Here is a 24,262-nt window from a genome sequence, read left to right on the forward strand (position 1 = left end):
AACATACATGCCCACTAAATTTGGTTCATTTTTGTGAATATATGTGTCAACCACAAAAGACAACATGCTAGGTGGTACTATAGAGTACCTAAGCGACACCCTAGGCCAGAGCTCTGTCCCTGACTAGCGGTAGCAATAACACACAAGCCTACCTAATTGTGTCAATGTATGTGTCAACCATAAAAGACAACGTGCTAGGTGGCACTATAGAGTCCCTATGCCAAACCCTAGGCCAGATCTCTGTCCCTGACTAGCTGTAGCAATAACACACATGCCCACCAAATGTGACTAATTTTCGTGAATATATGTGTCAACCACAACGGACAACACGCTAGGTGGCGCTATAGAGTCCCTAAGCCACACCCTAGGCCTGAGCTCCTTTTCTGACTAGCGATAGCAATACGAAAGAAGTCCAATAAATTTGGTTCATTTTCATGAATGTACACGTCAACCACAACAGACAACAAACTAGGTGGCGCTTAGTCCTTAAGCCACACCCTAGGCCAGAGCTCTATCTTTCAGTAGCGACACCAATAACACGTAAAACCACCAAATTTGCTTCATTTTCGTGAATGTACACGTCAACCACAACACAATCTGCTAGGTGGCACTATAGAGTCCCCAAGCCACACCCTAGACCAGAGCTCTGTCTCTGACTAGGGGTAGCAAAAACAATTTTGTCTGTGAAATTTCTAAAGTACGCCTTCTGCCACGAAGATAAATTGTAGGGTTTTAAATGTTCAAAAAAAGAGTAAAAGGTCCGCACACTTCCTCTCACTTAATTTACTTTATTAGTTCAAGGTTTTTAAATGTTCCTCATAAAAAGTCTTTTCGAAGTCCAAATAAAGGAAAATGTTGCTGTTATTGCTACGATAGACCGTTAAATTTACATGCACAGGTTTTGTACACCATTGTCATGGCCAAATTCAAGCATTTTTTAAGGACTTTCAAGACCAGTTTTCCAGTATTGAAATTGTGTGTGAACAAATTCAAAGCCCTGTTGTTTGAGGTCACTGTAGGATAAAGAACCAGGAAATTTGATACAACCTTAGCCGAATACTGAACCAGCAACTATCATTAGGTTAACTGAATGGGGCATAGAAAATGAGTGTTTGCTGCTCTGGCATATCAAGTTTCCTTGTTCTTTTTCTTACTGACAGCACTCGATGAGATTGATTCACACCATATTTCAGGGGTGTGATTGGCAAAGGACAAAAAAGAGGAAAATATACCCAGCACCCTCAGGAGAAAGTTTTCAAAAATTACCCCTTAAATGATAACATCAGATGACTTTTATGAGAACTGTTTATAAATAGAGATGCACCGATTGCAATTTTTTGGCCGATTCCGATTTCCGATTTTTCATCGAGTTTGACCGGCCGATACCGATTTTAGCCGATTCCGATTTAATTTCTTCTAACCACTTTACAGCACAAACAAAGAGTTATTTTCTAGCCTATATTTTCTTTAATACAACATGTTAGAAATGTAATCAACTTATCAATGGCTGGTAGAAAAATGTGAATAGACAGATTCTTCTTCAAGTCTTCTTCAGCTGCAGTAGGCCTAATCCCAGTGTGGGACATTCATTTCACACATGTAGAAATGCACTAGGAACACTTTCTTTCTTCTCACATCCATATGCAATATCCAACTGTAAATATCTTCAGAATAGCCTACTGATAACTGAAGTTAGTGCTACATAGGCTGAGATGTTGGAAAATGACAACAACAAAAAACTAATTTTGAGAAGCCTTGAAATTAACACAGCAAATGACATACATTCTCAGTCCACACTCTTCTTTGAACTTTCGCGATTGCTTGCGGATACTAAGGAAGTGTCCATATTTGGATGGCATAACGTCATGCAGGAGATCGAAACACAGCTTTCCAACGACACCACGCATGATATGTTTTGTATCACGGTCGCGGTAGGCTAGTTTATGACACGTTAGAATGCTAACTTTTGGCGAATTTAGAAGAAATATACAGGCGTGATCAGACAAAAGGTAATGAAATAAACCTCTAAATGTGCAAATCGGACTTAGCTGTTGTTGTAGTAGTGTGAAAGAATACATGATAAGTTGGCAAACCGAAGCAAAACTATTCCTGCCGTGTCTCGCCTTAAGTTGAGTAAAGGCTATGTCGCTGCTTATTGATAGCGCTTGTGGTTCAGCTGTGGGCATGCAATTAGCGGCAAGGACGGGCTTTGATGAGCGCTGTAACCTGAAGTGACAGCTTAGTATAGTAAATTCCACGCAATATGGCAAAGCACAGCGTTCGCTGCATAGAAAAACTCAGTATTAGCGCTTTATCCAGCCCTGACTGTTGGCCTAGCTTCATCAAACTTTGCAAACTCAGCTGTGTGAGTGTGATGTTGTTACAAGTATGTGCGAGTGCATTTGACCGGCATAAAATCGGCATGTCTCACACTGACCGGCCGGTCGCCGGTCGTGGCCGATCACGTGAAAATCGGCCGATTCCAATCGGCGGCCGGTCGATCGGTGCATCTCTATTTATAAACTGTGATACATATAAACATTATAACATATATCGAGGGCTGAGAACCAAAGGGGCAGTTGCGTAAGTGACATTTTGGTCAAAATTGAGTTATATATATCACCTGAAAGCTCTTGATGAGCTCTTTTTAGCTGACACAATTATAGAAGTAAAATATTTATAAATATTAAATGATTGACAAAAACAACAACCAAAGGTCTTTAACTGTGAACATAAGCAGTTAGATTTGTTTTGGCTCTATTGTAAAGTTGGTGAAATGTCACTTACGCCCCTGTGGTTCTCAGCCCTCGATATATATAGATATACATAGACTATATTGTAATAAGTCTACGACTAATTTATAGCAAAGTAGCCTAGGCCTACTCAAGACTAAACCAGATATGGCTGAAATATGTAGGGCAGCTATCATGATCATTTTGCCAACAATGATGTAGAACCATGGATTTTCCTAGTTCATGACATGCTTTGTTTTCACTTAAACCAACATAAAGTTATAATGTTGACTACATGTTTTAATATAGACCTACTTGATAACATATAGCCTACCCCCTTAGTCCTCTAGCTCTAGTCCTGTACAATATAATAGTGAATAGGCCTATTGATATATTGATGCTGTTTGAAGAGGTTGCTTGATGATATTTAAGTTCCAAAGAAAATCAAATTGCACCACTCCCTATCCTTCCAAAGTAATATGTCCATCACCTTTCCTTTTAAAAACAAATGTCTGGCCCTACTGTTATAAGCTACATCATTTGTTCAAGTGCACACACTAAATGGAGAGCTAGGATTAAAATTCAAACTGTGCCTTTAAATAGGCGACTTTTTTCATCTATCAGCACAATGCTACAGGCCATTTTCACTAAAAAAATCAGCTCAATATTATGTGCAAGACAAGTTTACCAAGCATGCCAATGTGTTAATCTCTTAGCACTGTCGTCATACGTTTTCTCATAGTGAGATGGCTATCCCGAAATATGTTTTGAATGACGTCTTGAATGACATGGGGCGCACGGAGATAAGGCTGGAAAAACGCGAAATGACAAGGTGATAACTAATCAATTCAGTTGACCTAGGGTAGACAGGCTTTGTGGCTAAAACTATGAAAACCAGTAGGCTAGTCTGTCACAGCTAACTTCAGGCACTGTAGCCTAGACTAGTTTACACGCGCAGAAATTAAAAGTCAATATTGCCATCACGAGATTGCTGTCATTATCGGAAAATCCGGACACGTCAAACTGGATGCGAACGCGTGGCAAAGCCAACAACAACTTCATAAATTACGTCTTTTAAATAAATAATTTGAGCCTACCGTTTCATGCCTAACGTCGACAGCAAATTTCTCAGTCCATCATAGGCAAGGTTATTAATGCATAGGCCTATAGCCTAATTTAACTAGGCTTAGTGATGGCAGATCAAATAATAAAAAAACGTTTTGAAGTCTACCCAGAGCATGTTTGCAAACGCATGCAAAGGGATAAACTATGTTCATACCATCTTCAATCGTTTCAAAAACTAGGATTAGGCAGTCTGCCTATGCTGTTTGCATGTATTAGTTGCAGGAATCAATCGTTTGAAAAATATGGTTGTTTCTAGCCTCGTATGGTTTCACTTGGATCACACACACATTGCACGACTGCTCATATGAATCGGTGGCACCAAACTAACTTATTTCCAGATAGGGGAAACGTTTAGATTATTTTGAATAGATAGATGGTTCACTCAATTTAAAGGCAATTAATCACCACAACTGAATAACATTAACCTGCCTTGCACTGCAGGGAAATGTTCTTACCTTGATTGAAAGCTAAGCAGACGGCCAGTTCTAGTTCTGTCATCTTCTCTCCTGCTTTCTAGATGTCCATGGAGAAACGTCCTCCTTCAGTTAGGCAGAGTAAGTTCGTTGTGGTTTCAAACTTACGTCCTCCACTAATAAAGGCATTAGCTAGCTTCCACTCAAAAACGGTAGGCTACTCCCAAAATGTGACACATTTGAACTTCTCATTACGTTTTACATCTGTCAAAAGTTTGGATTATGTTTCAGGAGTTAAACTGACACCTAGGCTATCAATGCTCTATTTGCAAGCTAAAATAAACTAGTAAACACCATATCGCTAACGTGCATCAATTGGAGTTAGCTAGCTAGCTTAGCTAGCTTAGCTAGCTAGCTAGCTAGCTTAGGCCAAGATTTAAAACCAGGTCGAATTTACTACGGCTGGCCCTAGGTGCCTGTTGTGTTTTCCGCTAGACCTTTTCAAACAAGACCAACTACAGTAGGCTATTTGACGTTCGTTATCGCATTGGGACTTGTTAATTACCGAACGTGACAAAAACCTGCCTTGCTATAACGTTAGCTCCCAAACGGCAGGCTACTCCCAAACAGTGACACATTTGAACTTTACGTTACATTTTACAACTGTCAAAAGTTTGGATTATGTTTCAGTAGGCCCAGTTAGGCTGTCACCTAGGCTATCAAGGCTCTATTTGTAAGCTGAGATAAACTAGCTAGTAAACACCATATCACTAACGTGCATCACTTGGAGTTAGCTAGATGGAGGAAACGAGCGCTTTAGCCAACTTATTGAACCGCATCAAATAGCTTGCAAAGTTGCGTTTCAACAAAACTGTTACCTTACTTTCAAGAATAACTCCGTAGACAAAAAGTCAGAATGATTGCACTGTTTCCACGATAAATCCACGAAAACACTCAGTATAGAGCTACATTGACTGAGACTTCTATGGGGTCGCCTGGATCTGCACTGACTAACAAATCACATGGTGTAGTGGGCGGGGACAGTGCTCTCGACCACAGAATGTCAAATGAGTGAGAGACTTTTACAGACAATTGAGTTTCATTCCCTAGGGCATCAAACAAATAACCCTAAATAACTCACTTTCTGTTAATGTGTTTAAAGTCAAAATTGCAGCATAGGTTAATATGACTATTAGTATTTGTAAACTCATCTCATAATACTTTAGGTAAAACTATGTGTCAACCACAATCATTAATATGCTATTATAAGTGACAAAATCACAACCACACCAAACAACATCAAAACTTGAATGTGACTGTCACTACAACCACACTATCTAATACTCCATTAAATTTCCTCCAAATTAGTCACTGTTTTCTGCCTATAACACCAACTTATTGTTCCTTTTATAAGACACCTAGGTTCAAACCTGTGTGTGTGTGTGTGTCTGTGTGTGTGTGTGTGTGTGTGTGTGTGTGTGTGTGTGTGTGTGTGTGTGTGTGTGTGTGTGTGTGTGTGTGTGTGTGTGTGTCTGTCTGTGTCTGTGTCTGAGTCTCTATGTGGAAAGCGGGGGAGGTTAGAGAGACATCCAGCTGGGAGAGAGGGGAGGGGTGGAAAGAACTGTGGGGGGAGGGAAACAGTGAGGGAGCCAGACCGTGCGCGGCTAGGCACACAGACCTATAAAAACCTAATAAACCTAAATATCTCACTTTCTGTTAACATGGTTGAAATCAAAATGGCAGCATAGGTTGATATGATTATAATTATTCATCAACTCGCTTCAAAATATTTTAGCTAAAACTGTGTCCACCACAATCATTAATGCGCTTTTAAAAAACACAAACAACACCAAATTCAAAACTTTGTATATGACTGTCACTACAAACACACTAACTAATACTCCATCAAATTTCATCCACATTAGTCACTGTTTTCTGCCTATAACACCAACTTTTTGTTTCTTTTATAAGACACCTAGATTCAAACCTTCGCCATTTCAATATACTTTTGAAATTCAAAAATCTGGTCGCAATTCCTCTCAGGCAACCCCTCAAGATCATTTTAGTGCTTAAATGACATAATTTCGATAAACCGTCTAGGAGAAGTATTTCAAAATACATGATGTGCAAAAATCAGAAAATCTCACATAATTCAAATTCTTCTAAGATTCACTATATAGTTTGAATGTAAAACTTGTTCAGAATAATACAACACACATGTCCACCAAATTTGGTTCATTTCCGTGAATGTATGTGTCAACCACAGTAGACGGCGCGCTAGGTGGCGCTATAGAGTCCCTAAGCCACACCCTAGGCCACAGCTCTGTGTCTGAGTATCAAATGCAATTCTACATATGCCAGCTAAATTGCAAGAGTTTTAGAGCATGCCAAGTTGGTGAAAAATGTTACTGGTAAGATAATTATACTATAATAATAATAAATATAGCCGCAAGCGGCGATGGCGGGCCCGAGCACCTGCGGTGCGGAGACCTGTGACATTTCGGAATCTAACTAAGCAACATGAGGCGTGTTGGTGGGCTTGTGCATGAGCAACACACATGGCCACCAAATTTGGTCAATTTTCCTGAATGTATGTGTCAACCACAACAGACAACGCGCTAGGTGGCGCTATAGAGTCCCTAAGCCACACCCTAGGCCAGAGCTGTTTTTCACAAGCGGCAGTAATAACACACAAGCTCATGAAATTTGATTAATTTTCGTGAATGTAAATGTCATCCCAAAACGGGTAATACGCTAGGTGGTTCTATAGAGTCCCTAAGCCACACCCTCAGCCAGAGCTCTCTCTGAATAGCGATGGCAATAACACATGTGCCCGCAAAATGTGGTTCATTTTCGTGAATGTGTGTGTCAACCACAACAGACAATGCGCTAGGTGGCGCTATACAGTCCCTAAGACACCCTTGGCCAGAGCGCTGTCTCTGAATAGCTATAGCAATAACACATATGCCAACCAAATTTGGTTCATTTTCGTGAATGTATGTGTCAACCACAACAGACAATGCACTAGGTGGCGCTATAGAGTCCCTAAGCCACACCCGAGGCCAAAGCTCTGTCTCTGAATAACTTTAGCAATAACACACATGCCCACCAAATTTGGTTCATTTTGGTGAATGTACGTGTCAACCACAACAGACAATGCACTAGGTGGCGCTATACAGTCCCTAAGCCACACTCTAGGCCAGAGCTCTGTCTCTGACTACCGATAGCAATAACACATGCCCACCAAATTTGGTTCATTTTCGTGAATGTTTGTGTCAACCACAACAGACAACGCACTAGGTGGCGCTATAGAGTCCCTACGCCACACTCTTTGCCAAAGCTCTGTCTCTGACTAGCCATAGCAATAACACACAAGTCCACCAAATTTGGTTCATTTTCGTGAATGTTTGTGTCAACCACAACAGATAACGTGGTGCTAGGTGGCGCTATAGAGTCCCAAAGCCACACCTTAGGCCAGAGCTCTGTCTCTGACTAGCAGAAGCAATTTCACATGTAGCTGCCAAATTACATCCAATTCATAACCTTTTTTCTGCCTATAACACCAACTTCCTGTTTCTTAATAAAACGCCATAATTCAAACCTTCGCCATTTCAATATACTTTTGAAATTCAAAAATCTGGTCGCAATTCCTCTCGGGCAACCCCTCAAGATCATTTTAGTGCTGATATGACATGATTTCGATAGACCGTCTAGGAGAAGTGGTTCAAAATACATGATGTGCAAAAATCATAATCATAATCATAACTCAAATTTGTTTAAGATTCACTATGTAGTGTAAATGTAAAGGTTGTTCGGATTCATGCAACACATCTGCCTACCAAATTTGGTTCATTTTCGTGCATGCACGTGTCAACCACAACAGAAAGCGCGGTAGGTGGCGCTATAGAGTCCCTGAGCCACACCCTTGGCCAGAGCTCTGTCTCTGAGTAGCGTTATCAATTCCACATCTAACTGCCAAATTTCAAGAGTTTTAGAGCATGCCAAGTTGGTGAAAAAAGGCCAAACATGACCTGTAAGAGGATTCCACAGACATAATAATAATAATAATAAATATAGCCGCAAGCGGCGATGTCGGGCCCGAGCACCAGCGGTGCGGAGACCTGTGAGATTTCGGAATCTAACAAAGCAACATGTGCGTGTTGGTGGGCATGTGCATGAGCAACACACATGCCCACCAAATGTGGTCAATTTTCCTGAATGTATGTGTCAGCCACAACAGACAATATGCTAGGTAGCGCTATAGAGTCCCTAAGCCACACCCTAGGCCAGAGCTCTATCTCTGACTATCGATAGCAATAACGCTAGACCGACACAGACAGAGGGGGTAGAGACAAATCGATCAATAGAATAGAATATACACTTTTTTGATCCCGTGAGGGAAATTTATTTCTCTGCATGTAACCCAATTTAACCAAATTAGTGAACACACACAGCACACAGTGAACACACAGTGAGGTGAATCACACACTGACCCAGAGCAGTGAGCTGCCTGCCCAACCAGCGGTGCTGGGGGAGCAGTGAGGGGTTAGGTGCCTTGCTCAAGGGCACTTTAGTGGTGGACTGGTTGGGGATTGAACCAGCAACCTTCCAGTTACAAGCCCCAAGCCCTAACCAGTAGGCCACGGCTGCCCAGAGGGAAGGAGGGAGGGAGGAAAGAGGTAGGGAGTGTGTGTGTGTGTGTGTGTGTGTGTGTGTGTGTGTGTGTGTGTGTGTGTGTGTGTGTGTGTGTGTGTGTGTGTGTGTGTGTGTGTGTGTGTGTGTGTGTGTGTGTGTGTGTGTGTGTGTATGTGTGTATGTGTGTGCGCACGCGCGTGCGTGCGTGAGAGAGAGAGAGAATGACGGGGGAGGGGTGAGAGAGTGTCTGTGAGTCTGTGTAGAGAATTAGCAGGGGACGAGAGAGACATGCAGCTGAGAGAGAGAGCACCTACTCCTGCTCAGCTAAATGGATGGAGTATAAGACACATGCAAACACAAATAAACCTAAATACTCACTTACTGTGAACATGGCTAAAGTCAAAATTTCAAAATTGCAGCATAGGTTGATATGATTATAATTATTCGTCAACTCGCTTCAAAATATTTTAGCTAAAACTGTGTCCACCACAATCATTAATGCACTTTTAAAAAACACAAACACCAAAATTCAAAACTTTGCATATGACTGTCACTACAAACACACTAACTAATACTCCATCAAATTTCATCCAAATTAGTCACTGTTTTCTACCTATAACACCAACTTTCTGTTTCTTTTACAAGACACCTAGATTCAAACCTTCGCCATTTCAATATACTTTTGTATACTTTTTAATATACCATACTCAGAGCAGTGAGCTGCCTGCCCAACCAGCGGCGCTCAGGGAGCAGTCAGGGGTTAGGTGCCTTGCTCAAGGGCACTTCAGCTGTGGACTGGTCAGGGATCGAACCGGCAATCCTCCAGCTACAAGCCCCAAGCCCTAACCAGTAGGCCACGGTTGCCCAAAGTGTGTGTGTGTGTGTGTGTGTGTGTGTGTGTGTGTGTGTGTGTGTGTGTGTGTGTGTGTGTGTGTGTGTGTGTGTGTGTGTGTGTGTGTGTGTGTGTGTGTGTGTGTGTGTGTGTGTGTGTGTGTGTGTGTCTCTGTCTCTGTCTGTCTCTAGAAAGCCGCGCGTGTGTCAATGTGTGTGTGTTAGTTAGGGAGGACCCGAGAAGGGGGGTGACAGAGTGCGTGCGTGTGTCTGTTAGTTGCAACAGAGAGAGAGGCAGAGAAGGACAGAGAGGAGGGGCTGTGTGATTGGGCAAATATGAAATTAAAAATAACTCACTTTCTGTTAACATGGTTAAAATCAAAATTGCAGCATAGCTTGATATGATTATAATCCTTCATCAACTCGCTTCAAAATATTTTAGCTAAAACTGTATCCACCACAATCATTAATGCACTTTTAAAAATCACAAACAACACCAAATTCAAAACTTTGCATATGACTGTCACTACAAACACACTAACTAATACTCCATCAAATTTCATCCAAATTAGTCACTGTTTTCTGCCTATAACACCAACTTTTTGTTTCTTTTATAAGACACCTAGATTCAAACCTTCGCCATTTCAATATACTTTTGAAATTCAAAAATCTGGTCGCAATTTCTCTTGGGCAACCCCTTAAGATCATTTTACTGCTGAAAGGACATGATTTCGATAAACCGTCTAGGAGAAGTGTTTCAAAATACATGATGTGCAAAATTCATAATCATAACCATAACTCAAATTCTTCGAATATTTACTATAGAGTGTAAATGTAAAAATTGTTCAGATTACTGCAACACACATACCCACCAAATCTGGGCCATTTTCGTGTATGCATGTGTCAACCACAACAGACAGCGTGATAGGTGGCGCTATAGAGTCCCTGAGCCACGCCCTAGACCAAAACTCTGTGTCTGAGTTTCGATTGCAATTCTACAAATGGCTGCCAAATTACAAGAGTTTTAGAGCATGCCAAGTTGGTGAAAAAAAAAAAACAGGTAAGGAGGAAAAAACTATAATAATAATCTGAGCGAAAACAATAGGGCCTTGCACCTACGGTGCAGCCACTTTCAGTGGCCGCACCTCGGTGCTCGGGCCCTAATAATCTGAGCAGAAGCAATAGGGCCTTGCACCTACGGTGCAGCCGCTGCTTCAGCGGCCGCACCTCGGTGCTCGGGCCCTAATAAATATAGCCGCAAGCGGCGATGGCGGGCCCGAGCACCTGCGGTGCGGAGACCTGTGACATTTCGGAATCTATCAAAGCAACATGTGTGTGTTGGTGGGCATGTGCATGAGCAACACACATGCCCACGAAATTTGGTCAATTTTCCTGAATGTATGTGTCAACCACAACAGACAACACGCTAGGTGGCGCTATACAGTCCCTAAGCCACACCCTAGGCCAGAGCTCTATCTCTGACTATTGATAGCAATAACGCACAAGCCCACTAAATTTGGTCCATTTTCGTGAATGTGTGTGTCAACCACAACAGACAATGCGCTAGGTGGCACTATACAATCCCTAAGACACCCTTGGCCAGAGCACTGTCTCTGAATAGCTATAGCAATAACACACATGCCCACCAAATTTGGTTCATTTTCCTGAATGTATGCGTCAACCACAACACACAATCTGCTAGGTGGCGCTATAGAGTCCCTAAGCCACACCCTAGGCCAGAGCTCTGTTTCTGACAAGCGGCAGTAATAACAAACAAGCTCATCAAATTTGATTTATTTTCGTGAATGTATGTCAACCACAACAGGTAAAACACTAGGTGGCGCTATAGAGTCCCTAAGCCACACCCTAGGCCAGAGCTGGTTTTCACTAGCGGCAGCAATAACACACAAGCTGATGAAATTTGATTCATTTTTGTGAATGTAAATGTCAACCCAAAACGGGTAACACGATAGGTGGCGCTATAGAGTCCCTAAGCCACACCCTCAGCCAGAGCTCTGTCTCTGAATAGCGATGGCAATAACACATGTGCCCACCAAATTTGGTCCATTTTCGTGAATGTATGTTTCAACCACAACAGACAACGCACTAGGTGGCGCTATAGAGTCCCTAAGCCACACCCTAGGCCAAAGCTCTGTCTCTGACTAGCGATAGCAATAACACATAAGTCCACCAAATTTGGTTCATTTTCGTGAATGTTTGTGTCAACCACAACAGATAACGTGCTAGTAGGTGGCGCTATAGAGTCCCTAAGCCACACCTTAGGCCAGAGCTCTGTCTCTGACTAGCGATAGCAATAACACACAAGTCCATCAAATTTGGTTCATTTTCGTGAATGTTTGTGTCAACCACAACAGATAACGTGTTACTAGGTGGCGCTATAGAGTCCCTAAGCCACACCTTAGGCCAGAGCTCTGTCTCTGACTAGCGATAGCAATAACACACAAGTCCACCAAATTTGGTTCATTTTCGTGAATGTTTGTGTCAACCACAACAGATAATGTGCTACTAGGTGGCGCTATAGAGTCCCAAAGCCACACCTTAGGCCAGAGCTCTGTCCCTGACTAGCAGAAGCAATTCCACATGTAGCTGCCAAATTACATCCAATTTATAACCTTTTTATCTGCTTATAACACCAACTTCCTGTTTCGTAATAAGACGCCATAATTCAAACCTTCGCCATTTCGATATGCTTCGAAAATTCAAAAATCTGTTCGCAATTCCTCTCGGGCAACCCCTCAAGATCCTTTTACTGCTAATATGACATGATTTCGATAAACCGTCTAGGAGAAGTGTTTCAAAATACATGATGTGCAAAAATCATAATCATATTCATAACTCAAATTTGTTTAAGATTCACTATGTAGTGTAAATGTAAAAGTTGTTCAGATTCATACAACACATCTGCCTACCAAATTTGGTTCATTTTCGTGCATGCAGGTGTCAACCACAACAGACAGCGCGGTAGGTGGCGCTATAGACCCCCTGAGCCACACCCTAGGCCAGGGCTCTGTCTCTGAGTATCAAATGCAATTCTACATATGCCTGCCAAATTACAAGAGTTTTGGAGCATGCCAAGTTGGTGAAACGGCCAAACGGGCTAAGAGGAAGAGAGAATAATAATAATAATAATAATCTGAGCAAAAACAATAGGGCCTTGCACCTACGGTGCAGCCACTTTCAGTGGCCGCACCTCGGTGCTCGGGCCCTAATAATAATAATAATCTGAGCAAAAACAATAGGGCCTTGCACCTACGGTGCAGCCACTTTCAGTGGCCGCACCTCGGTGCTCGGGCCCTAATAATAATAATCTGAGCAAAAACAATAGGGCCTTGCACCTACGGTGCAGCCGCTGCTACAGCGGCCGCACCTCGGTGCTCGGGCCCTAATAATAATAACAATAAAATAATCCTGGGTAACACATTATTTTAATGTGTCACTGTTACAGTGTACCTACCTAATTAGGTACAGTGGTACAACCTGTGTAACAACATGTACTATTAGGTTCTATCATTGTACTATCATTGTAGCAGATTTGTTGTAGTTTGTATATTCTGACGTTCGAAAACGCAAAACTCCGGTTATCTCTGCCTACACGCAAATGCATTAACGGAGTTTTCACAAATCTTCACTTTGCCCGGAGTTTTTAAAAATATTCGTTTACGATGTGTTTTCATGTGGATGACAGATCCAAACGTAGAAAAATATCTTCGTTTTAGCAGATACCCGACTACGTGTGTACGGGGCCCGAGGGAGGGCAAGTTGGCGCGAAATGTTAGCCTGCCTGATTGCCATCGACTTTAAAGGCTCTGCGAGACTTTAGTCTGATCAAGAGCCTGTGTTAAACGGTTTCTCCAAGCGCTTGGTTACACGCCTCTACCCAGAGCCGTTGGAGCTGCTCAAAGTTGATTGGTTCTCGGCCAAAGGGGGCAGTTCCGCAGTTTTGGGGAATTCAGAAATCCTTCCCGATGAGCAGTTGACCAGACCAGCGACAGCAACGCCGAAGGTGTTAGGCTACGTCACTGGGAGGGCGTGCCAGGCTAGCGAAACGTTACACCTGTGGTGATAAAAGCTTTGATTCCATTGGAGCGCTAGTGTGCTGATTTTTTTTTTTTTAATTCATGCCCACTATAAGCCTGAGCCTTAAGTATTATCGCAGGCTAAAACACTTGCGATAATATTCAACACATTTGATATTGTTGTATCGTCAAGACAATGAAAGGACTGACTTGAACTGACAATAACAGGCTGGTGAGTAATGTTTCTCATGTAAAAAATAAATTAGTAGTGTATGTTCCTCTTTCTATTCCTAGGAAAAACCCAAGACTTGGAGCTTCAAACACACCTTTTGCCAGATGGCTGCCGGCCGAGTATGAAGATGGCATTTCTCAACCAAAAGGGTGGGACCGGAATAGAAAGTACAACAACTTCCTGCTCCCTCTGGTAAGATGTTGACGACGACAATGATGATGATGATGATGGGCTTTTTTCATCTGTTCTTCTCTCATGTTTTCTTTCTGATCCCCACAATCAGGTGAGAGAGGTGTCCAACCGTATTCTGAGCACCACTGACAATAGCGTTCAGAGTGACAAGAAATACTCCTACCTGGTGACGATCTTCGGTCAGTGGAGCGACCATGACCTGACATTCACGCCGACCTCCCCCAGCATACGCTCCTTCAGCAGTGGCCTGAACTGTGCCGCCAGCTGCGACCAGTCCTATCCCTGTTTCCCCATACCGGTCAGTGACACACACTTTCCCCTGCTCTTCCCGTTCTCCTCTCCTCTTTTTCTTTCTTTGTGTCTTTCTCACCTATCTGTTTGTTTTTGCTCATACCTTCCACAGGCCCCTAAAGGAGATCCCCGGCTGCCCCAAGACGCCTGCATCCCAGTGTTCCGCTCGGCTCCGGCATGTGGCACGGGGAACAGCGCCTTCATGTTTGGTGGGAAGGCCGACGTACGTGAACAGATCAACTCCATAACAGCCTTTGTGGACGCGGGCCAGGTGTACGGCTCGGAGGACAGTCAGGCACGTGACCTGCGCGACCTCACCAATGATGGGGGCCTACTGCGCGTCAACCAGAGGTTCCGTGACCCCTCGGGCAACCGGGAGTTGCTTCCATTCTCGAGTGCGGCAGCAAACAGCTGCGCTACGCGCCGAACTATCACCAATGACACCACTGCAGAGGAAGTGCCTTGTTTTGTGGCAGGTAATCATTTCTTATTTGCTGTTTTCTCCTCTTTTTTAACTCTTCCATTGCTCTCCCCCACGGGAAGTTTCATGTTCATACGCTTCCTGACACCAAGCTCCCATGTGCCCTCCCATCTGCTGGTTGTGTGCAGGTGATGCTCGTTTAAATGAGAACATTGGCCTGACGTCTATTCACACTCTGTTCTTGCGGGAGCACAATCGGCTGGCTCGGGCTCTACGGCAGCTCAACCCCCTCTGGAGCAGCGAGACCCTCTACCAGGAGACCCGCAAGATCCTGGGTGGTTACCATCAGGTGGGGCAATTGAGGACACACACATGTATCCTCTCCTTCCAAATAGTTAATTAATATTACTTTTATAATAATAAATAATAATTAATATTATTTTGAATGGTGAAGAGCTTCACACAGCTTGTTCATCAGCTTGTTTTTACCGCTCCTTCCAACCCATTTGTGACTCTCCAAGGCGAAACCAGTCGCTTGTCGCAACAGGCGTTTCCGTTTGACCGTTTATGTTACTTGGGCTAAAATTTTTGTGCGTGTTTTGAAACAGTGGGAGGTCTACACTGTACGGCCGTGAATACATTTAGCTGAAAAACGTATCTTTTCCAGTCTAAAAACGTGAGTTTCTTGAGGTGAGAAATTCAACTCCAGCAGAATGTTAGGGGCGTCTCGTTTTTAGCGCTCTACTCTAATATTTAAGGTAAATTCACTCATTGACGACCACCAAGCTTTCCTGTCACGTCATGCATGCTGTGTTGTTGTTAATACAACGTAGCCTACTGTAAATTTTAAAGTAGCTGCGACCTTAAAAGGCCTTTGTGAGTGTTGACTCGACAGTCAACTTCAGAGGCAGATTTCTCCGTTTCTTGGCATGACAGGATGAACTCAACTCCTTTGAATGTTTATATTTCAGTAATATGAAGTTCAATTCATTAGATATAGGTATCGTTTTGAAGGTTGATTATGCCCTTTCGTGAAAACGTAATAACTATAATTTTGAAACTTTGAACAATGTGTTTTCGCTATGGAGGGTCACATTTACACCTGTGCTATTTCAGGTCATCGTGTACCGTGACTACCTGTTGCACATTATTGGCCCAGAGGTGCACAAAAAATACCTGGGCACTTACTCGGGCTACAACGACAGTGTGGACCCCAGTATCTCCAACGTGTTTGCCACTGCTGCCTACCGCTTTGCCCACAACACCGTCCAGCCGCTGATGTTTCGTCTGGATGAGAACTACAATGATCACCGCCAGTTTCCCAGCGTACCCCTCTTCAAAGCTTTCTCTACCCCATGGAGGCTGGTCTTTGAAGGTTAGTGTGAGCGTCCAAAAATGAATATGGTAAAAGTTCTTCGACTCCAGCCATGTACGGTAGGAATGAGCTTCAAAATCCCATTAACTTCCTGCTCCCCCCACAGGTGGCATTGACCCTCTGATCCGGGGCCTGGTGGGGCGACCGGCTAAGCTGAACGCCCAGGACCACATGATGGTGGACGCCCTTCGGGAGAAGCTCTTCAAGTTTACAAGTCGCCTGGCGTTGGACCTTGGCTCCCTTAACCTCCAGCGAGGCAGAGATCATGCTTTACCAGGTACTGCACTAAACATGACTAATTTACCGTGACTTTTTACAAAAAGACATTAAATGTATTTTGTGCTTAACTAGTCAACGAGTTATAGGATTTCTGAACATATTAAAGTTCACATTTTTTTCTCTGCACAGTGCTTGTATTTTCAGTTGTCATCAGATGAACATTTGATGTATTTTATCTCAGCAATTGTAATTCATTGTCCCTATCTTTCCCACTCTCCAGGGTATAACGCATGGCGCCGGTTCTGTGGTCTCTCTACGCCCAAGACACTGAGACAACTGGCTGAGGTCTTAGGGAACAAGATCCTGGCCCGTCAGCTCCTGAAGCTGTACGGATCCCCTGACAACATTGACACTTGGCTTGGCGGTGTTGCGGAGCCTTTTGTCCGCGGTGGCCGTGTGGGACCCCTCTTTGCCTGTCTCATCGCCACCCAGTTCCAGAAGATCCGTGATGGGGACAGGTGAGATGGAGGGGGAACTCTTGGGGGTCGTTGGGGGAGTGTCTATATGGCTTGTGTTAGCACACGCTGTAGGTGCCATATTACTTAGGAGACCCCTCCACTGTGTTTGCAGGCTGTGGTGGGAGAATCATGGGGTGTTCACAAGGGCACAGAAGACCTCACTGGCCTCGGTCTCCTTGACCCGCATCATCTGTGACAACACTGGCATCAGAGATGTTCCCATGAACCCCTTCAACTTCGTAGCCCGCGGCTCTGGCTACAACAGATGTGACGACCTCCCTCCATTCGATCTCCGTCCATGGCTAGAGAAAGGTGCGTGGACATTAGAGATGAACTGCATATTTGTGTGTGTGTGTGTGTGTGTGTGTGTGTGTGTGTAGTCCCTGTGTTTCTTCTGTGTCTTCATAATGATCCAAATGGAGTGACCTATAAGACTGTGATAAATGGCCAAATTGGTGGTTGACATAAAGCTGTTTTGAACTTCCAGGCAATGTTCAGAATCAAATTGTCAACGTTGGAAAAGAGGTTAGAGAGGATTTACTTCTGCATGTTGCATTTTGCACAGATTTTCCAAAAAGAGACCAATAATATCAAAACAGGCCACCTTCTTGTGTACACCTAAGTCATATTTTGCATTGATACTCTGATCTCACACAAGGTAATCAAGATAATAAATTACTGATGTAGTATCTTTATTGCCTTGGCATCTTGATTTTCCATATTTGTACAGTTATTTATGGGAATTAGTTGTTTTTTTTTCTTAAATCCTAATCTCATCTCATCAATCAGTAAGATTATTCTCTGAAATAATGATTTGTTGTAAGAGATTAGAGACAGGAAAATATTTAAACATTTTCATAATTTCTGCAGATCCAGACACCGAGCCTATCCCAGGACCTGCTGGGGAACGAGGTAATCTATCCCACACAGCCATATTCTGATGTTTCTTACCGATGTTTAAAACAACAAATTGGCTGATAACTGATCATTGTTTGTATTGTATTATTTGTACATATTGCTAATGTCTTTGTTTACTTCATATTTTGTTAATCAAAGCATTTAGTGGCAAGTAAACAAAAATGTTCATTATAAAATAACTGAACCATTTTAAACTCTGTTAGGCCTTCGTAGCACCATCTCTGAGTGCCCTGTCAGCACATGACAAAACATTTAACTAGTGTAGACCTGATGCAACATAACATCAGCCACAGCCATTAGTAAATGTTATAAATATAAATTTGCATACTTTACACCTGATGTATAAATATAATATTAATTGATTGACTCCCATTCCCCATATTATTGATCCTCTCTAACTACTGATTCATACATTCAGCTTAGATTAAGAATAATAATAATAATTTAAAAATAATTAATTAATTAATTAATAATAATTAAAACTATTTGTTTGGCTGCCATTTTGACCAGGCTAAATAAAGGTTAAATAAGTAAATAAATATATAAATATATATATATATATATATATATATATATATATATATATATATATATATATATATATATATAAATATATATATCTAACAATATTTTTGGGGGGATGAATTCATTAATGAATTCATTAACTGTTATAAAATTGTCTCAATGTTCTTGTCAACTCTGTTATATCTGTTATAAAACTGCAAAAAGTCTGCAATGATTTTCAATGATGCACATTGATTTTAAGGAAGCATATTAGGCAGATTGGCTGTGAGGAATTCGCTAATTAATTTGCACAAAATGTTGAGGATGCACCAACAGCAGATTAATTATTTGTCAACTCTGTTATTGTGATATTGGAGTGAATCTCTCACTCACTTAAAAAGAAAAACAGTAATATTATTAAACTCCATGAAATTCTGGTTTCATACATGCCATGTGGTAGCTAGTTTGAGGCTAGCATGTGGAGATAAGCCAAAATGATGGGAAATGTCAACTCTGTTATTGTCAGTGTTGCCATTGGATTACATAGCTAAATGATAACCGAGCTGAGCTGTTTTCCACACTTGTATCCATATATTCTTTCCTGTCACATTCCTTGCTTTGCATAATCTGACCATGTTTACCCATACTGAATGTTGGCTGTGAAACTGACCGTACCTCTGTGTGTGTAACCCTGCAGGTCCCGCTGGGCCCCAGGGACTAAGGGGTCCCCCCGGGCCCCCTGGTCCCCCCATGCACCCTAGCGGCAGCAGCAGCCAACAACCTCGCTCAGCTTTCTCCGTCAGCCTTGGGAGACCCATGCCCTTCACCAGCAGAGTCCTCCGCTTTACCCGCGACACCTACAACGGCCAGGGCCACTACAGCACACAGACCGGCAAATTCACCTGCCAGGTGCCAGGCGTCTACCAGTTTGAGGTCTTCTGCAAGGCGTTTTGGAAGGTGGCCAGTGTTGTGTTGAAGCGAAACGGGGAGGTGATCATGACCGCCTTGCCGTCCCCTGTAGACCGCCGCCGCATCAACTTTACCGGGGATACAGTGGTGCAGCTGGGGCTGGGGGATCAGGTGTGGCTGGAAGCCAGCCGAGGGGGGTCCGGACTTAACCCAGAGAGTTTCTTTACTGGACACATCCTCTTCACAGTCTAAGGGCAAGAGAGGACAGCAGCACTTACTTTCACTGCTATATTGCGCATAGGCATGTAAATAGGCCTATAATCTCTTGCGCATTCCGTAAAACTATATCAAACAATCTTATTACTGTTTTTTTAAACTTGATATTCTGATGGCACTGATCTTGCATTCACACTTTATATACTGCAGCAAACATGGTTGGTCATTTGTCAAATTTCAATTTCAATTTAATTTCACCTATAGAGTGCAAATGCAGCCAACAACCTTGTTATATGGCATTGATATATTTGTGTTATAATAAATGATGCTTGCAAACAATACATTGCAGAATAATATGCATTTATTTTAGTTGGTTTAGACTTCACAATCAATTCTACTAAATTACAAGTGCGGAATAAAGACTTTTATGTTTTGCTTTTTTGTATGTGCAGTATGTTAACTGAAATATTTGTACTGCAGTAGAAGTTTTGCACCATTCCGGGCATTATTAGTTGGTTCCATTTGCGCCTGTAGCCTACTAAGACATTCGGCTGATGGCCCCAACTAAACCAATGTTAAACCAAGGGCGGGAAAGGCTCGAGGTCATGCATGCGTTTCCCCACCTTGCCATGAGTAGCCTATAGGCCTAAACAAAAACTAGTCAATTAGTCTGCATATGTTAACTAGCATTTTACACATCTGATTTCTTTTAACGGGATAACTTTCGTGTCATTCTCCCCTTTGATGCATCTCATTATTTGTATTTGTTTGGATAACACCACGGTTCAAGAACGGGTTCGCTGTCGGTGGAAAAACAGTGTGCTGGGGGGCGAGGCTCCAGACTATATAAAGCTAGACCTTGCACACTGCACTGGACTAAAGGTTCACACTAACACACTGGCCCTTTTCTGCACGCACTGTGTTTTCAACACCAGCCCACCACGCAGGCAGTCGCCCATATGACACTCATCTTTCAATTTTGCTGAAGATTCAAGACTGGAGACTTGACAGGTATAGCATAAGCTTTAATTATGTTCCATTAGAGTGCTCTTGTGACTTTCTGTTTTGATGTTAATAAATAGCCATAGTTAAGGGCTAGGCTAAATTATGTTTCAGCATTATTATTGAGTCATGGTTTCATTGCCATCTTTGTTTCATCAAAGTGAAGTGTATGATAATGATATGCACTCTTTTGAAAACCATTAAGGAAAAGATGCAAAGAAAACTCATGTGTGTCTTGCAAACGATATGTAATTTCATCAAAACCTATATGCAGACTATGAATTGATGTTTTCTATGGTAGCCTATGGGAAAAGTCATCTGTTCTCAGGGTTTGAAACAAATGTGACATCTATTAAGGTGATACCAGAATTCCATACTGTATCTCATCAAACTTGTGTCACACCTAGACTCACTTTCTTAGTGAGTGGACATGGTAAATGTTATTGCTGTCCAAAACACATATACCGGTAGGCTATACAGTAGGCTATGTGCAGGGGGGTCCCCCTGGGCTTGATATCCCCGCTGTGCTTTTATTTATATCGTCGGAGGACAAGCGCTCCAGTCTAGACTGTCTAGTAAATGATAAACGGTAGACGGACATCAGAAACACACCTTCACTGTCAGCGCTAACTTTCCTGACACATCAGGCTGCGTGATGACTTTAATTTGGCCTTGATTATGCTCGACATTTCAGAGTGCCGACTGTGTAACCAATCATACATGACTAGTTAAAGAGGAAAAGCTAGTTGGATAAATTGAAGAAAACGAGAAGGATTCAGGGCAACATGGTGTCACATTTTAGAACCCTCGAAATCTCATGCTGGATGGAGGACACCTCCACGCAGAGTAGAACGAACGAGTCGAACGAGTTCTCCGACGCAAATTGTTAGGTGCGGACTGAGATAATTGCCTAATGTCACACAAAGTGGGCCAACCCTTTAAGAATAATATCTACTGCAAAAACGAATGCTACTTATTTAAACTATTTAAACTATTGTTTTCATAGCTCTGCAAGACAGAGGCTTCATGGTCATGGCCCATGTTCCTAAATTATGTAAGAAAAAAAGGTTGCATTGATAACTTTACTCTCCAAACTCGACTGCACTGTAGCCAATTATTTGCGTGACAGTAGGCTACTTTCTGTGTATAAACAAATTAGTTTTTTTTTACTTTATGCAGCAGAATTCTGTAGGCCTACTTGGCTATAGATGCTAATCTTGTTTGTGCAAGAGAGAGAATGCATGCACACACAGTGGTCACAGAACTTAGGCTATTTTGTCACCAACAAACAATGTTAGCCACTAACATCAAGACATCAAGGCCATTATATTACAATATATATACAGACAATATATACATATACAGTACAGACATCAAGGCTAGGTTACAGGGTTACAAGCTAGCTGCAGTATAGACAGTTGACATCTGAACTGTGACACCTTATTTTACCTAAGAATAAATCTAAACATGCAGGATTTATTGCACATCTCTTATCTTCAAAGGGAGCTCTCAGCCTTCATAACGACTATGATTGTCTTGCTTCAGATATGAATCTGTCTACGTTCCTGTCAGAGGCTGGGCTCTGCCTGTTGCTCAGCTGGTGTGATGGCTTAGGTAAGTTACTGGAACTCAAAGGCATTTCAAGCTTTCCAAAAATGGAAAATTGAGGAGTGTACTAATCCGTTGCACTTAGCAACAAGAAGTTAGTGAACTTTGGGTAATGCTTCCCTGCTTGTCACACATCATAAAACCAAGCACACAATGGAACTACTGAAGATGCCATCTCCACCCTTCTCCATCTCACTCTGACTCTAAAAACACTTTTGCCAGGATCCTGCTAATTGACATCAGGATAAATGGTCTTTCCCAACAATATTGCCACAACAGCTTATTACAAAATGGTTGTTGCTAGGTGTGGATCCTGGCATGCAGATGGATTATCGGCCTTTTTGGTGGAAAGACAGCAGACAGTCAAAGTAGGTCTAGCGTAACATCTGAAACAACCTCAGTGAGCACAGGAGCATCACAAAGGTGTGCGCTGAGTCCTTTAAGCTGTAGACAAGACAACTTTTTGGCTAATGTCGCTGGGCAAGCAGTGTTCCTCATTATTGTGGTTTTGGCATGACATGTTCCCATTGATATTTCATCACCGGTGGTCAAATTGGTATGATCACTGGTTACAGTATGTTGTGGTCAAGTTTGCCCAGAAAGTTGCTCCATGAATCATCATTTTTAGCATTTATATTTATTTCCCACGGCATCAGATTGCTAAACCAAAGAATGTGAACTGCATATCAGGGATGGTTCCTTTTAAGATATTTAAGTTAAATCATTTATTTTTGGTTAGCTATACATGCTCTTATTTATTTAATAGCTTATTATTATAGTCTTAGTTGGCACTGACATTCTGAATTGGTGGATGTGTGAAACACAATTTTGTTTTCATGTGACTCATAAAAATGAAATCTCATGTGAAATCTCTTCAACATTACATCACAACATAACCAGGGGTGTAGTAGTGGTAAAAAAAAGAGGTCGGTAAACTATAAATCCTGTGATCAAGTGGACCTCAACAAGGTCACATGGTAAGGTGGACTACAGCATACCGGTGTAAATGTGAGCCTGACATATATTGGTGTGTCGATATTAATAATAATGATAGTAATAATAATAATTTGATTTATAAGACACCCAATTAAATTTTTTCAAGACACCCAAGGACACTGTACGATTAAAAGGTTATGGATGTTAAATAGTACATATGACAGACATTACAACACAGAGGACATAGTATAATTTAGAAGGCTGCCCAAATGAACGTGTTAATCGCCATGATTCATTTTAAAATATATAACACGTTACAAAATATTAACACATTGTGTTTGCCTATTTCCTTTACGGGGGGCTGATGTCATGTACATGTAATGGAAGATGCAAGACCTGAAGCCGCAAGCCTGAGAGTTTATTTTACCTCCTCCAAGGAGGTTATGTTTTCATCTGGGTTTGTTTGTTTGTTTTGTCTGTCAGTTTGTCTGTTCGCAAGATAACTCTGATGCTCTGATTTTGGATTTTGAGTTATCTTACTAACAGACAAACAAATAAACCTCGATGAAAACATAACCTCCTTGGCGGAGGTAACTGACTAGCAAAGGGAGCTTGTCAAATGCTTAAATGGCAGAGAATGCATGAAATAAAAAAGGCAGTTATCTGACATTACATCCTGAACGGTAGGATAAAGGTGGATAAACGCAATTTCTGAAATTCAGGAGGTGCATAAACAGAATTGACAAGCGTTTAGCCTCCACTACAGCCCTGGACATTACACCATAACATTTTGTGTTTATTCACAGAAAGCCCTGGTCGACCTTTCATCCTAGAAGCTGTTGAGGAGGCAAAGAAGGTTGTGAATGAAGCCTACAAGTATTCGCGTGAAGAGTAAGCAAATTAAATGTTTTCCATCTGTTGGTGTTATTCAAGTTGACTCTCACAAATGCTTAAAGATGAACTGAACTGAAATAATTAACGTTGAAGACGTGTTGGTTATCACAATTACAACTAAATTGCACTAAAAATTTGAATAAAAAAATTCAATACATAGCCTTTTTTAAGCAACACAAAAAAAATGCGTTTGTTAGTATTAGAATGCTCAATTCCAATGACGTCACTGGCATGGTAGGGCCTCAGAAGCAACA

At 42.1% G+C, this 24,262-nt stretch overlaps 2 protein-coding genes across 4 annotated transcripts in view; both read left to right on the forward strand.

Annotated features, from left to right (window-relative positions):
* The window catches only part of LOC134059684 (myeloperoxidase-like), a 34,358-nt gene extending 14,447 nt beyond the window's left edge, over positions 1 to 19,911 (forward strand). For 2 of the 3 annotated variants that reach the window (XM_062516139.1, XM_062516140.1), the window contains exons 6-15: positions 14,068 to 14,197; positions 14,289 to 14,495; positions 14,601 to 14,964; positions 15,098 to 15,258; positions 16,026 to 16,284; positions 16,391 to 16,561; positions 16,784 to 17,021; positions 17,134 to 17,333; positions 17,892 to 17,933; positions 19,141 to 19,911. In XM_062516139.1, coding sequence (XP_062372123.1) covers positions 14,068 to 14,197; positions 14,289 to 14,495; positions 14,601 to 14,964; positions 15,098 to 15,258; positions 16,026 to 16,284; positions 16,391 to 16,561; positions 16,784 to 17,021; positions 17,134 to 17,333; positions 17,892 to 17,933; positions 19,141 to 19,604 — 2,236 coding nt within the window. In that variant the 3' untranslated portion in view covers positions 19,605 to 19,911. Of the gene's footprint in view, positions 1 to 14,067; positions 14,198 to 14,288; positions 14,496 to 14,600; positions 14,965 to 15,097; positions 15,259 to 16,025; positions 16,285 to 16,390; positions 16,562 to 16,783; positions 17,022 to 17,133; positions 17,334 to 17,508; positions 17,547 to 17,891; positions 17,934 to 19,140 lie in introns of all 3 variants that reach the window. The other variant, XM_062516141.1, reaches the window with a different exon arrangement.
* A 519-nt stretch (positions 19,912 to 20,430) lies between these two features.
* The window catches only part of LOC134059686 (myeloperoxidase-like), an 18,008-nt gene continuing 14,176 nt past the window's right edge, over positions 20,431 to 24,262 (forward strand). The window contains exons 1-3 of the mRNA XM_062516142.1: positions 20,431 to 20,579; positions 22,116 to 22,184; positions 23,921 to 24,005. Of these exons, the coding sequence (XP_062372126.1) occupies positions 22,118 to 22,184; positions 23,921 to 24,005 (152 nt within the window). The 5' untranslated portion in view covers positions 20,431 to 20,579; positions 22,116 to 22,117. The remainder of the gene's footprint in view (positions 20,580 to 22,115; positions 22,185 to 23,920; positions 24,006 to 24,262) is intronic.

The sequence above is a fragment of the Sardina pilchardus genome, chromosome 16, assembly GCF_963854185.1.
Source record: "Sardina pilchardus chromosome 16, fSarPil1.1, whole genome shotgun sequence".
NCBI classification, from domain to species: domain Eukaryota; kingdom Metazoa; phylum Chordata; class Actinopteri; order Clupeiformes; family Clupeidae; genus Sardina; species Sardina pilchardus.